The sequence below is a fragment of the Monocercomonoides exilis genome (assembly GCF_001643675.1).
Source record: "Monocercomonoides exilis strain PA203 chromosome Unknown scaffold21-1407046, whole genome shotgun sequence".
Taxonomy (NCBI): Eukaryota; Preaxostyla; order Oxymonadida; family Polymastigidae; genus Monocercomonoides; species Monocercomonoides exilis.
The window spans coordinates 229,439-243,367 of NW_027150566.1; the positions used below are offsets into that span (position 1 = coordinate 229,439).

The following is a 13,929-nucleotide window of genomic DNA, read 5'->3' on the forward strand; positions in this document are numbered from 1 at the left end:
TTTTGACTTTATTCAGTATCAATGATGAGTCGAGTGGGTTATCGCAGGCAAACGCGACAAAGACGAAAAGTGCCAGAAGTTCCAAAGAAAAAAGAAAGTGAACTTGATAAAGATCCTGATGTACAAGAACATTTCAAAAAGTCGTTATCTTACGAATTTACAATGCTCAATCCATCAAATGCTATGGATACAAGTGGAAACGATAAACTTTCGCATAGATGCATTGTTGTGGATTATTCGTCTATGTATTCTTTTGCGAATATGGAATATATTTATTATTATTTTTTTCGAAATGTTTACACAGTCGTATGCATGCTGTCTTTCTACTTAATTGGTGAGTAGTAATCATCTAAAAATTTATTTTGTTTATTTAGTGCGAAGAGCCTTATGTTATGATTGTCAATTTATTTTATAGAAATGAAATTCTTGATGTTAGCTTAACATCGTTTTTCGGCATGTTTAAAAGGCTTCCAGAGATAGTTTGCCCTTAATTCATTTGCAATACAATTAGCCTTCGATTCTTTCGCTATTTCAGATGAAAAGAAAACTTTACACAATTTATGTTCTTGAACCTCCAACAGTTAATCGCTCAGGTCTTGGTCTTTGGAAAAGAAATTTTCCGTCAGATTTCATAGAAAAGCTTAAATTTGTCAATTCAGCAGACGAGCTCGATCCATACTTCCATCATCTTGAGCTTCGCCTTCCATCGTGCTTGTACAGAATAGACAGAGGAGCTCGTGTGCCAAGCCCCACAACCACTCTGAAGTTTCCGTCAAGCTCACCATTTGCAACACATCAGCAGACAAAACTGCTGACTGAAATGCTCGAAATGCAGATGGAGCATCCAGACGTCACCCAACTCAGCGAGAAAATGCTGTATTTAATTACAAATTTTGAAAGGCCCAAAAATAAAAAGAAGTCGATAAAGATTGTAAATGACAAGGTTGTGTTAGCAGACGATGACGAACCAGAGCCGAGCACAGAATTTACTCCCTTTTCGCTGAGCAAAGCATCACCTCCAGAGCCTGTTTCCGCCGAAGACGAGGCCAAATTTCCGCATCCGGCGTATCAGCACAAGATCGGCAAGCCTTCGCTGCTTCTGTCGATTCCTTTGATGTTCCAGTTGGAAGTCGACCAGTTCAGAACACAGCAGTCGCAGTACATCCCGTTTTTGTTCGTTTCGCTGCTGGCTGGGCTGATCAGGAACGAAGGTGTGATTTTCTATTTAAAATCCTTCATTTATCTTTTTTATTTGTCATTTTCTTTCTTTCTGTCAATATTTCTTTCTTTATTTATTTTCAAAATACAATCTTCTAATTCTTCTTCCATTTCAATCTCAAACATAATTTATTTCTTGGCAGCATACAAATATCCCACAATATTCCTTAATCCTCCTCTTTCTGCTCCTTCTGACATGTCGATGCTCGTCATGAGCTGCTTCAAAGAAACCCTTGTCTTCGGTTTGAATTTTAATTCGTTTTCAAATTGAAATGTTTTGATAACAATTTTCTGTTATTTTGTTTTTTTTATTTATTTTTTCTTCTTTATTTATTTTATCTTTCAAACTGAATTATTTCTGTCTTCTTCGTTTGTTATCAATTAATTCTTCCATCCCATAAACAAATTTTAATCTATTTATCTCTCTTCATCCAATTTAACAATAACAACCATCTCTCTTCCAGATCCTCTTCACTACATCCCCAGCCGCAGCAACCCTCTGCACGTCCTCCATCTCCTCCTCTACTTCCTCTCCTGCCTCACTCCCCCTCTCATCCCCGTGCACACCGCCCTCTGCCTTCTGTCTGCCATTGCGAAAGGGCGCAGGAGAGAGATGAGGGAAGAGGAGAAGCAGTATCTCGAGAACGAAAGGAAGAGAGAGGAGGAGAGGGCGAAGAAAGTGGAGATGGAGCTGCAGCAGCTGAGGAGGGCAGAGCAGAAGGAGAAGGAGAAGAGAGAAGAGAGAAGAAGAGAGATCGAAAGACAGACGATGGAAAGACTGCTGATGGAGGAGGAGAAGAGGAAGAAGAAAGAGCTGGAGAGGGAGAAGAGGGAGAAGAGGAGGCAGAGGGAGAGGAAAAGGAGAGAGAGGAAGGAGAAGGGGGAGCAGAAGGAGAAAGTGGAGAGCGAAGAGGAGCTGTCGACAGAGGAAGAAGGAGGAGGAGGAGAAGGAGAAGGAAGAGAAGGAAGGGAAGGGAAAGGGGCGAGGTATTATCACAGGAAGGAGACGGGGGAGCTGATGATTGTGAAGACAGAGCTGGAGGCGATAGCAGAAGAAGGGGATTCAGAAATGTTGGAAGAGGATGAGTGGACGCAGGACAAGAACGAAGGAGGAGGAGGGAGGAGAAGGAGCAATGAAGAGGAGGAGAGGAAGAGAAGGAAAGGAAGACGAGCAGCAGATGCTGAGGGGAGGAGTCAGAAAGATCATGTGCATTCTGCTTCTGCTTCCTCTTCTTCTGCTTCAGCAAAGAAGAAGGGTGAAGGAGAAGGAGATAAAAGTATTGAAAATAATGAGGAAAGAGAGAAAGAGAAGGAGAAGGAAAGAAGGAGGAGGAAAAGAAAAGAGGCTGAGAAAGCGAATGAAGGAGGCAAAATAAAAGGAGGGGCAGAAGAAATGAGTGCAGACGAGCAAAAAGGAAGAAAGAGAAAAGGGGAAGAGAAAGAGAAGAAGAGTGTTGTTGAAGAAGGAGAAGAGGAAGGAGAAGGAGAGGAAGAGGAAGAAGAGGAAGAAGAAATCGAAGAAGTGGAAGAAGAATATGGAGAAGGAGAAGAAGAAGGAAGAGAAAGAGAAGGAGAAGCAGAAAAGAAAGAAGCGAAAGAAGAGAAAAAAGAGTTGACAGCGGAGGAGAAAGAAGGGATGATCGATGAGCTGATTCAGGAGAAGCTGATTGAATGGGACGAAGAAGAGGCAGTTGAGAAGAAGCTGAAGAAGAGGGCGTGGAGGAAAGTGGAGACGACAGAGCGGCATTTTATTGAGTGGCTGTGCTCATTGGAGGATGATGGAGAAGAGAGTGAGGGAGAGGCAGAGAGAGAGTTTGAGGAGATATTGCAAGGGATTGGGATAGAGAAGAAGATGGCAGAGAGTGTGAGGAAGAAGAAGGAGAAAGAAGAGGAGAGGAGGAGGAAGGAGGCAGAGGAAAGGGGAGAAGAGCTGCCAGAGAAGGAAGACGAGGAGGAGGACGAGTTTGACCGGCCGATGGTGCGGATGAGGGAGATGCGGGAGAAGGCGAAGAAAGTGACGCCTGCACAGAAGTTTCTGGAGTTATTCACATCTTCCCTTGCGTCTGCGCTGCTTTCGCTGCCCGCTCTTCATCTGCCTCTCTTTCAGCAGCTGGTTGCGATTCTGCAGGAGGCGACGGGAGGGTCGGAAGAGGCAGCAGCGAAGAAGATAGAGAAAGAAAGAGAACAGCTGGGCATATTGGCAAAGAGGAGGGAAGAGAGAATGGCGAAGCTGAAGCAGATCAAAAAGGAGATGGAGGAGAAGGAGCAAAAAGAAAAAGAAGAGAAAGAGAAAGAAGAGAAGGAGAAGAAAGAGAAAGAGAAAGGCAAAAGTGGCAAAGAAAAAGGAGAAGAAGACGGAAAAGATGCGACAAAAGAGAATTCACAAGTATCAAATGCATCAGCCTCAACAGCCTTGTCTAACAAACAACCTTCTTCTTCTGATGTGTCAGCCACAGCTCATTCTGAACAGAGCAAAAAACAACAAAATCCTTCTTCTTCTTCTGCTTCTTCTTCTTCTTCTTCTTCTTCTTCTCTTTCCTCAAAAACACTCCACAACACGATATCTTCTTCCACTCTTCATTCATTTCCAATGCCTTCCAATCCATCTCACCCTTCTCCTTCTCCTTCTGCTGCTGCTCCTTCTGTCACTGCCACTGCTAACTCAATAACAGCCTCTGCCTCTACAATGCAGAAGCAATCATCTCCCATTGCTTCATCATCCTCCTCTTCCTCTTCCTCTTCCTCCTCTTCTCCTTCTCCTTCTCCCTCAGCCCCCTCTCACTTCCTCACCACCGCTGCAGCTCTTTCCTTCCTTGCCAACTCTCCCATCACCTTCCACACCCTCCCCCACCTCCTCCCTTCTGTCTTCGCCCTCGCCTCCCCCGTCCTCCCTGCCCTCGTCCCTCATCCAAAGATCATCGCCCACGAGCTGGCAAAGAGGATAGCCGCAAAGGCAGCGATGAAGCTGGCAGCCACAATCAGCAAGAGGGCGAGGGATGTTGAGAGGAAGCAGAAGATCGAAGAGGCGCTGCAGGTGATTCAGCAGAAGATAGCAGTACTGATGGAGAAGGAGAACGACACGAAGAGAAGATTTAAGAAGCAGATGCAAAGAAGACTGGAGATTCAACAGGGCGAAAAGGAGGCGAGGGAGGCGCTGGAGAAAGAGAGGGAGAAGGCAAGACGAGCAGCAAGAGCAGCTAAAAAGCATTCATCATCATCAGCTTCATCATCATCATCTTCTTCTTCTTCTTCTTCTTCTTCATCAAACAAGATTCTAACAGATGCCGAAGCAGCAGTGGCAGAGCTGTCTGCATTGTCTGCCTCGCTCCCTCCTCTTTCAGAAGAAGAAGACGCTTTCCATTCAGAAATGGCAGTGTTTGAGAAGGAGTACATTGTGCTGGGCAGAGAGAAAATGAGAAGGGCAGCTGAGCTGAGGATGGTGGAGAGGAAGATCGTGAGAGAGACAGAGGTGATTAACTCGCACTACTACCACGACGAAGAGGAGGAGGGAGACGAAGGAACAATTCCGACTGACTTCTTGTCGGTGGGGACATTTGCTTCTGCGATGGCTGGAACGAATTCTTCGAATTCTTCTTCTTCTTCTTCAAGACAGGCACATGAGAAGGAGAGGAGTGGAAGGAAAGAGAAAGAGAGAGAAAGAGAGAGAGAGAGAGAAAGAAGGAAAGGCAAAGATAGAGAGAGAGAGAGAGACAAAGAAAGAGACAAAGAAAGAGACAAAAGTAAAACCAAAAATAAATCCAATGGGAAGAGCAAAGAGGCAGTGAGTGCAGCGTCTATGATGTATTTCCCATCGTCAGAGATGCTGGAGAATCATGTTGTGAAGTCGCTCATCTTCTGCATGGCACATTTTGTGCTGATGTGGCAGCCGCTGAAGAAGGAAATGTACCAGCTCATCAAAAAGAGAGGGCAGGTTGGATTGATTTTTGATTTATTTATTTTATTTATTTTATTTATTTATTTATTTATTATTATTATTATTATTATTTCATTCTATCCATCTTCTAATCACTCATTTATTCAGACACTCCCTCTCCCCCACACCATCAGTCTGAATGGCATAGTCCATCTCCACAACTCCCTCTGTGCTTCCATCAGAGAGCGCCGCCCGCTCACCGCTGCGCCGCTTTCCTCTGACCATTTCTCGTTCCGCTCAGAAGAAGAGCGAACAAGACTCATCACAGAACACGAAAGACAAGTGAAAGAGGCAATTAAAAGATTGAATGAACAAGACACACAAATCAAATAGTGTTCCGAAGACCAACCTGCTCCTTTGATATGAGCTTGTTCTTTCCCTTTGCGTATTTCAATGAAGATTATGTTATTTATGAATCATTGTATTTTTCACAAAATATCCAGATCATTTTTTTTTTGGAATTTTTTGAATCATTTTTGTTCTGTTCAATTGTATGTGTAATGCTTTTAATTATTGGAAATGCTATATTTGTTGTTTTTATTTGGAATACATTTTTTTATTGTTTAACACTTATTTTTTGTTTGTTGTTTATAGTTAAAGATACTTCATTTCATGACTAGGTTACATGTTCCTTAATTTATTTATTAAAATAATGTTACATTGGGCATGATCAGATTTAAATATTAAAAAGTTGTAATTTTTTGGGAATGAATCAATTAACGGTTCCAATAGCACCGAAATTAGAAACTGAAGAACGATCAAAACTTCGGAGGTTTGGCAATTACTTTTGCATTTTGTTTTTCAGCTCTGTTTAGATGTCAAACGCCCGAAGAAAGAGAAAATCAAATTTTAGATGAAATTAAACAAAATCAATTCAAAGCAAAACCATTTAATCCAAAAGTTTGCATTATTTTATGTTGAATTTTTTTATTTAGTGCGCATTTAGATTGTAACTGCAAATGGAATGCTTGGCGTTCGAAAAGTTGAGCGTCATTCACCTACAGTTGCTGTTGTTTGTCTATTGTATAATTTGCTGCATTGAATTTTAACATTACTTTTATTTAGACTCCTCAATTCGTTCGCAGAATGAAAAATATGGAAGAAGCAAAGCATGTGACGATGCCAAAAGAAACCGAAACTCATAAAATTCAAGCATTACCTCTTAATAAAAAGATTTTGACAGGGGTATAAACCTTTGTTTCACTTTTTTTTTTAAATTCAAATGAATTTGTTCTTGAAATCATAGACTGTTGGATTACCAAAACGCGCAATTACTCCCCCTGTAGTTCCTGAACCATTTTCTGTCAGCGAAAGTATTCGTCAGAAACAATTGGAAGAAGAGCAAAAAAGGATTGCATTAGAAAAAGAAGAGGAGGAGCAAAAACGAAGATTTGTTGCAAGACCAGCAAAAACTTCTGTTAAGCCTTTTGTGTGCACTTGTCAAAAGTTTCAACTTTATTTTTTTTCAAAAATTGAATCTTTTTTAGACTCCAATCTTGGAAACAACAACAAAAATTACACCTCAACCATTTCACTTGGAGAGTGTTGAAAAGTACGAAAATTATAAGAAGAAGAAAGAGGAAGAACTGAAAGCTGAAAAGGAGAAAGAAGAAAAAATGAGGATTTTCAAAGCGCAAGAGGCGAAAGTTTTAAGTCAAGCACCTTTTATTCCAGCAAGAACAACACGTCCACTAACACAGCCGGCTCCACCAACACTTGCATCTGATCTGAGAGCAGAAAAGCGAAAGTCTTTTGAGGAAAAGATGAAAATGAAAGAAGAAGCGGCTGAAAAAGAAAGATTGAGAAAAGAAGAAGAAAGGAAGAAGAAAGAAGAAGAAGAAATTGCTCGTATTAGAAAAGAAACAGTATTTAAAGCTCAGCCAATAAAAGCAAAACTTCACACCACTGTGATTGTTCCAGGACTTCAAGAGGCCAAAGCAAGGCATCACTCAAAAGCAGATGCCATCTTGCAAACAGCTCCGTGCATCAAAGCTCATGTTCCTTCAAAATCGAAGCAAACATTGAAAGTTCAGTTTGCAGAACCAAAAATGGAAATATGCGCTGAAACTGAACATAAATCAGAAAAGATTGAAAATGACACTTCTGATAAATGTGAAGATGAAGAAACTGCTTGTCAAAAAGTTGATTGCTCGTATGTAGTTGAAAAGAATGAGACAGACAAGAAAGAATCTGAAGATGTTAAAGTTGAAACTACCGACAAAGCACAAAGCCAAAGCGAAGACGAGCATGCTTCAGAGGAGAAGCAATGTTTGGAAATTGAAGAAAATGATGCTAATGAAGAAATGAATAAAGATAATGATGAGGATAAAGATGATGATGAGTCAGAAGACGATGAAGAAACTGAAAATACTGATGCCGCAGACGAGAGTGCTGCGAAGGAAAGAGAAGTTGCTTTAAGAAATCAAGAAATGCTTGAAGAAGAGAGAAGAGAGAAGAGAAGAGCAAGAAGAAGGAATCAGAGAAGAAGGAAAAGAGAACAAATCAGAAAGTTAAAGAGAGATCAAAAATTATTAGAAAAATTGAAGAACAAACCACAAGTTGCAGAAATGATAAATAAATTATAAACACTTCACGATACAATTTTGTAAGCATTTTTTTATTATTTCAAAATGTCACGTCATTTATCCTCTTCATTTGTATTTTCTCTTTTTTTTTACAAATTATTTTTTTCCATTTTTTTAAAAGCTTCTGTGATCAACCGCTCAACTTTATTTTAATATTCTTTCGATAAAATAAAATGTTACGATTATTAATTCATTTTTAAAAAATAATATATTTTTTTGTATTCTTTTTTGTTAAACCATAAGTTAATTAAATCCAAATTTTGGACAAAAATTGGAAATATTTTGGAGATGGATTGGACAGATTTAGGACTTATTTGTTTGTTTACGTGCAAGCAGTATTGGACTTGTTGGAGTTTGAAAGATGTTTATGGCTCATAGATTTTGATACGATATTGATACGTTTATTGAAGATTTGACATGGCTTTATTTGAATTTCCAAGTTTTGACACGGACTGGAGCATGTCAATGTTTGATGATGAACAACGCTTCGAAAGAGATGTGTGCATGTTGATGGGTAGATGGGAAGTGAGTGCATTTATTTTTCATGAAGATTTTTTGGATCTATTGTTTGGATTTACTGTGCTCGTAGAAAATGAAAATTGGTTTAGTTCTGAGTTTGTGGAAATGAAGGCAAAAGAAGGATGGGAACTCGGAAGTGGAGTGAAACCCGAAGAGATCAATCAAATTTTCATAAAAATGAGGGAATATATTCTACAATCTGTTGCAAAGAGATTAACAAGCCTCAAACGATTGGAAACACCAGAAAAACATCCAGCATTAGGAGCTTTAAAGAGTCCAATTGTTTTTTTCTTTTCGTGCATTATTGGAGAACTCGGTCGATTAATTTGGGAAACTACAAGCAAGGGATTATGCTTTGATTTGAGCAGAAAAGATTTTGTTTGTGAATTACATTCGCATATAGAGCAGCTTACAACTTATCCCCTTGAACTTTCTTATATTGAATCGATGTCTTCACTCCCTGGACTTCAAATTGCAAGCGACGAATTGGTGGCATACCAAATCGCAAAAAGTTTGCATAATTTGAAGTTAATTGCTTTAAATTTTTAACTCTTGTTTAAATTTTTCATCTGTCTACTTTTTTTCTAACGTGTATTTGTGTTTCATTAGTGCAAATGAATCAAAGTCTTATGATTCCTAAAATTGATGAATCCAAAAGTTGGAAAGAGGATTCGCATGTTTCACAAACTGTTCAACAGACTGCAGATATTCAATCTTCGTTGACGACGGCAAAGTTGCCAACTTCATCAAATTCATCAGATTTATCTGTTTTCAAAAATGAAAGAGATGATGCAATTGGATTCAAAGAGAACAAAGTTGATGAAATTGTGAAGGAAGAACAAAAGAAAGAGCAAGATCATTTTTTTAGTTCTTTCGGAAGAAAATTAGATATAACTCCAACAAGCGGATATGGTTTCAACATTGGCTTCGATGGAGTTGACAATTATTATGCGGGTGGACACGGAAGCGGAAGCGTTGGATTCGAATGTTGCGAATGCAGCGGAATGAAAACCGAGGCACAGCTTGAAGCACCTTCAAGTGGGCGTGCTGACATGATGACAGTTTCCCAATGCAAAGGAGTGATGTGGCTGAATGGTGTCAGTGTTTCGCTCGACCGCTTGATCAGCGTGTTTGGGCAGAGAGTGGGTGATGCATTGTGGAGGCACTGGGTTATGCGCTGTGAAGGGAGGAGTCCAAAAGGGGAGAACAAAAGATTCCGCGAAGATGTGCTGGTGGTGCTGAAGATGTGGTATGAGGAGAAAAAGAAAGGACTTGCAAAGGAGATTATGCGGTTGATGGACTACGGAAGCTTAAAAGCGGGAGAAGAAGATGAGAGAAAAGAAAATGAGGAAATGGATCGAACTACTCGGAATTTGAGTTCTTTGAAAAGTGGAACGAAAGTTATCGGTGTTTATGGATCCAAAGAAGAGCGCCGCTTGCTTGGCATCGTTACAGGGCTTACTAACATTCAAATCACAAATTGGATTTCGAACATGAGGAATCGAGATCCTTTGAAAAAGAAACTGAAAAAAGAATTAAAGAGGAAACGAGAAATAAAAGAAAAGGATGATTTTGCAGATGATCAAGGCGTTATGGGGAAAAAAGAAATCGATGAAACTTCTGAAGAAGGAAGTGGATTTGGTTTTGAGAAAATGAAACGTTCTTGGAGCATCGGAGATGGGTTGTGGAACGAATCAGAAAGTTTGAAAAATTGTTTGTCATAACAAGAGTGAACAATAAATGAGGTTGAGATGATGTTAAAAAATGTAATTTCACTTCAACAGGGAAGTTGTTTCGATAAAATATTTAACTTTATTGTTTTTGTTCCAATCATTTCATATTTACACATTTTTAATTCTACGTAATTAAAATATAAATTCATTGTAAAGAAATTTTGAAGTTTTTAAAAAGAAATTAAGTAAAAAATTATGAAAAAGCACAAATTATAAGTTTTTCTTATGAAATAAGATTTTTCTTAAATGATGAGGTTTAACTTGTGAAAATCACTTTCATAAAAAGTTCCAATACACTTATTTCTGAAATTGTGTTAATTTGGGGCAAAATATTTTTCTTCAGTCATTTTCATAAAAACTTTTGCACTTTTCATTATCTTTTTAAGATCAAAAAACACAATAAAAATGGGTCCATTTTTTGATATTCGTGAAACGTTGGAAAACTTTTTGATTTGATCTCAAAGAAATCAGTCTTCAGATGTGAAAATCCTATTTATTTTGAAATCTGGAGGAAAAATACGTCTTTTCAAGCTTTTTTTTGCAAAAGGTGTTGAAAAATTGCTTTGCTCAAAACTTTATTTCACTTTCTCTGATTTTAAAACAAATTTGTTTTTCATTCCTGGAAACAGGCATCGTTGTAATCATAACCTAAAGTTTTCCAACATTTCACGAATGTCAAAAAACGAACACATTTTTATTGTGTATTTTTATACAAAGAAGGAAATGAAAAGGACAAAAATTTTCAATGAAAATGCCTGAATTGTAATACTTTGTCCCAACTATAAAAGTTCAAAAAAGTTATGAGTGAACCAAAGATTTATTTATTTGGTCAAAAAAGCTTGATAATTTATTTTCTCCTCAATTTGTTATTTTCTTTATAGTCACAATTGCACACAGAAATTAATAAAAGAAAAACTGAAGTTTTTATTTCCTGATTTATCTGTCTCTCTTTTGAAAGTCAAAAATTTTTAAAAAGTTATAAGCAATTATTATCATTTATTGAACAAAGGAAGAAAGCTTCCTTTATCAAAGTTTTTGAAAAAAAGCATGAAAAAAGTTTTTTTTTTGATTCTTCTTTTCCGCAAAAAAGGAAATAAAAAATGGATGAAGAAATAATTTATCTTTCAAAAGCTCATTTTTCAATAAAAAAAGTGAGAGATTCTTTTTGTTTCCATACACCAAAAATAATTCAAAGTCGAAAAACTTTCAATCAAAGTCGAAAAACTTTCAAACGAAATCGAAAATTATTATTCGAAGTCGAAAAACTTTCATTCAAAGTCGAAAGTTTTCATTCGAAGTCGAAAAACTTTCATTCAAAGTCGAAAAACTTTCATTCAAAGTCGAAAAAGTTTCATTCAAAATCGAAAAAGTTGCAAACGAAATCGAAAAACTTTCAAACGAAGTCGAAAAACTTTCAAGCAAAGTCGAAAAACTTTCAAACGAAATCGAAAAACTTTCAGTCGAAATCGAAATTGTTAAATGGAAATCTAAGGAAATAAATAAATAACGAAACAGAGTAACAGTTGAATTTTTTAATACTATATTTTTTATCAATTTGAATGTTGAAGTTATTTTAGTTATTCATTATAGAAGAATTATTGAATAACACTTTTAGTGAATTGAACTTTTGCACGTTTCAGCAAATTTTTCATAATTAACATAAATTGTTGATTTTTCAGTTTTGAGTTGACATCATTATGATAATAAATGAAATATTGAAGATATTGAAAAAACGATATAAACATTTTTTTTTCAATTGAAGAAATATATTTTTATAATGGAATAGATGATCTGTTTTAAATGGAGATTTATTCCAACCGTTGAAAAAAGAGTTAAATTCATTTGTGAAAGGTGTTCCACAGTATCATTAGTTATGTATTATTTATTTTGATTGATTGTTTTCGATTCATTTCTTTTTATTGGGAAAGAAGAAATGTGCTGTCTCAAACTGTTTATTTTGCGTCTCAGGCGATTGTGTTATAAACTGAGTTGAAGATTGGACGATTTTGAGGTATGTGTTTTTTATGAATTGATGTGATTTTAAAATAATTGTTCAATCTTGTTATTTTTTTTTATATTTTGAAAAAACCCAGGAAAAACTCAGAGATAAAAGGTTATATCAACAAGAAATGAATTTAGAGATGCCAGAAAGCACGATCATCGTTGATAGCAGCAGCAACAAATACTATTATTTAAATGGAACAAGTACGGTGAAAGGCATATTCTCACCAGGCGATCGTGTCAGTTGTGCCCGAACTTGTGTAAATATCATCAACACCTCCTTGTGTGTGACCCATCTCAACATCATCCCCCTCGCAGGATGCCCACTCATCACTGTCCAACACCACTCGTCATGCACCATCCACCCGCCTTCACTCACCAACAACCACCACCACCACTGCCCACTCTTCCTCTCTGCCCATGCCTCCCTTGCCCTCACAAACTTCTCCCTCACCACCCACCAACCTGCCATCTTCTCCTTCCCCCTCTTCTCCATCCCAAACAATCTCCTCCCAGATCCCCACTCCCCAATCCCTGCCTCCTTCTCCATCTCCCACTCCTCTTTCTCCTCGTTCATCCCCCTCATCCAGCCCTTCCTTTTTTCTCCTTCTTCCCTCTCTTCCCCATCCCCTTCTCCATCTCCTTCCCTTTCCCCTTCTCCTTCATCTTTCTCATCCTCATCCTCATCCACATCATCTTCTTTTTCTTCCCCTTCTCCTTCTCCTTCACCTTCCATTTCCTCTTCCTCTTTCTCTTCCCCTCTCCATATCCATCACCAATCCCATCCCCACCTCCAAATCCACCTCAATCTCCATCTCTCAAACACCCTCTTCTCCAACATTTCATCTCCTCAATCCCCTCTATCTCTTCCATCCATTCCCTCGCACTCACTCAATTCATTCACCTCAACCACCTCTTCCTCTTCTCTCTCTTCCACCAACATCAACACCAATACAATCCCCTCCTTCTCCCTTCACTCATCCATCTCTATCCACTCAACCATCTTCCTCCACACTCACAACCCCATCGATGGAACCATCCTCCCCAACCTCAACAGCCCATCCACTTCTCTCTCTGCATTCAACTCCTCATTTCTTCACCAAACTCGATCTTCATCAAATGATCCTGTTGAATATATTGGAACTGAAACTCAAAGAGTGAAACTTGGAAGACTAACTTCATTCGATCAAAACAGTCATCGCTTCGAATGGTGCGAATGGAATGATTCAAATAGCGGAGGTAGTAATGGAGGCGCACTTTATGTTTATTGCTTGAATGCAAATCTCACAATCACTTCTTGCTCATTCAGCAATTGCTACTGCACAGGAGGATATAGTGGTGGAGCGTTATATTGTGGATATTTGTTAAAAATTGATATCACAAAATCCAATTTCACAAGTTGTTCTGCTTTACATGGAGGAGCGAATTGTTTATCTACTCCACAATCAAATTCTGTTTGGACATTCTCAGAAAACAATGTTGAAGGTTGTGCAATAACAGATTAGTGTGGAACTGGTTGGTATTTTGGCCTTATTAACTCGCATTTGAATGTTCAAGAATAATATTTCAGGTGCAAATAAAAAAAAATATAACTTTTTCTAAGAATACATTTTACTATTTATTAATTTATTCGATATTTTTTTAGGCAGATTTTTTTTCAATCAGAAGGAGGGAAATATTTTCTTGAGAGGCTAAGAATCCAGAATTAAGAAGAAAAAAACAAAATAATAAAAATTTCGAAAATATGGTTCGAAATGAATGCAGAACGAGATGTTCAAATTGATGCGAAACAAGAGGTTTGAATTCTGGAATATTTTCTTTTATTTGAAATGAAAATATTGTTGATCAAGTTTTTCTTTTTGCAAAAAGCTTAAATTTTAGCATAAAAAATGAAACGATTATTTAAAATTATAAAAAATGAAAAGATCTTTAATATTTT

The 13,929-nt window shown here is 37.8% G+C and overlaps 4 protein-coding genes across 4 annotated transcripts; 3 read left to right on the top strand and 1 right to left on the bottom strand.

Moving 5' to 3' along the window:
* Window positions 1–21: 21 nt before the first annotated feature.
* MONOS_1105 (uncharacterized protein) lies at window positions 22–5,822 on the top strand (the record flags this gene model as incomplete). The annotated part of the gene is made up of 6 exons (XM_067863548.1): window positions 22–245; window positions 416–479; window positions 536–1,211; window positions 1,362–1,460; window positions 1,683–5,149; window positions 5,261–5,822. 6 exons carry the CDS (start codon window positions 22–24, stop codon window positions 5,483–5,485), a joined length of 4,755 nt encoding a protein of 1,584 aa, XP_067727713.1. The 3' UTR covers window positions 5,486–5,822.
* Window positions 5,821–7,941, top strand: MONOS_1104 (putative Targeting protein for Xklp2 (TPX2) domain). Its single transcript, XM_067863537.1, has 6 exons — window positions 5,821–5,924; window positions 5,968–6,052; window positions 6,099–6,164; window positions 6,218–6,337; window positions 6,399–6,581; window positions 6,640–7,941. Exons 1-6 carry the CDS (start codon window positions 5,860–5,862, stop codon window positions 7,735–7,737), a joined length of 1,617 nt encoding a protein of 538 aa, XP_067727714.1. The 5' UTR covers window positions 5,821–5,859; the 3' UTR covers window positions 7,738–7,941.
* Window positions 7,942–8,111: 170 nt separating this feature from the next.
* Window positions 8,112–10,148, top strand: MONOS_1103 (uncharacterized protein). Its single transcript, XM_067863527.1, has 2 exons — window positions 8,112–8,767; window positions 8,866–10,148. The coding sequence occupies exons 1-2, from the start codon at window positions 8,155–8,157 to the stop codon at window positions 9,978–9,980; spliced, it is 1,728 nt and encodes a 575-aa protein (XP_067727715.1). The 5' UTR covers window positions 8,112–8,154; the 3' UTR covers window positions 9,981–10,148.
* Window positions 10,149–12,177: 2,029 nt separating this feature from the next.
* Window positions 12,178–12,726, bottom strand: MONOS_1102 (uncharacterized protein; the record flags this gene model as incomplete). The annotated part of the gene is made up of 1 exon (XM_067863516.1): window positions 12,178–12,726. One exon carries the CDS (start codon window positions 12,724–12,726, stop codon window positions 12,178–12,180), a length of 549 nt encoding a protein of 182 aa, XP_067727716.1.
* Window positions 12,727–13,929: the final 1,203 nt, after the last annotated feature.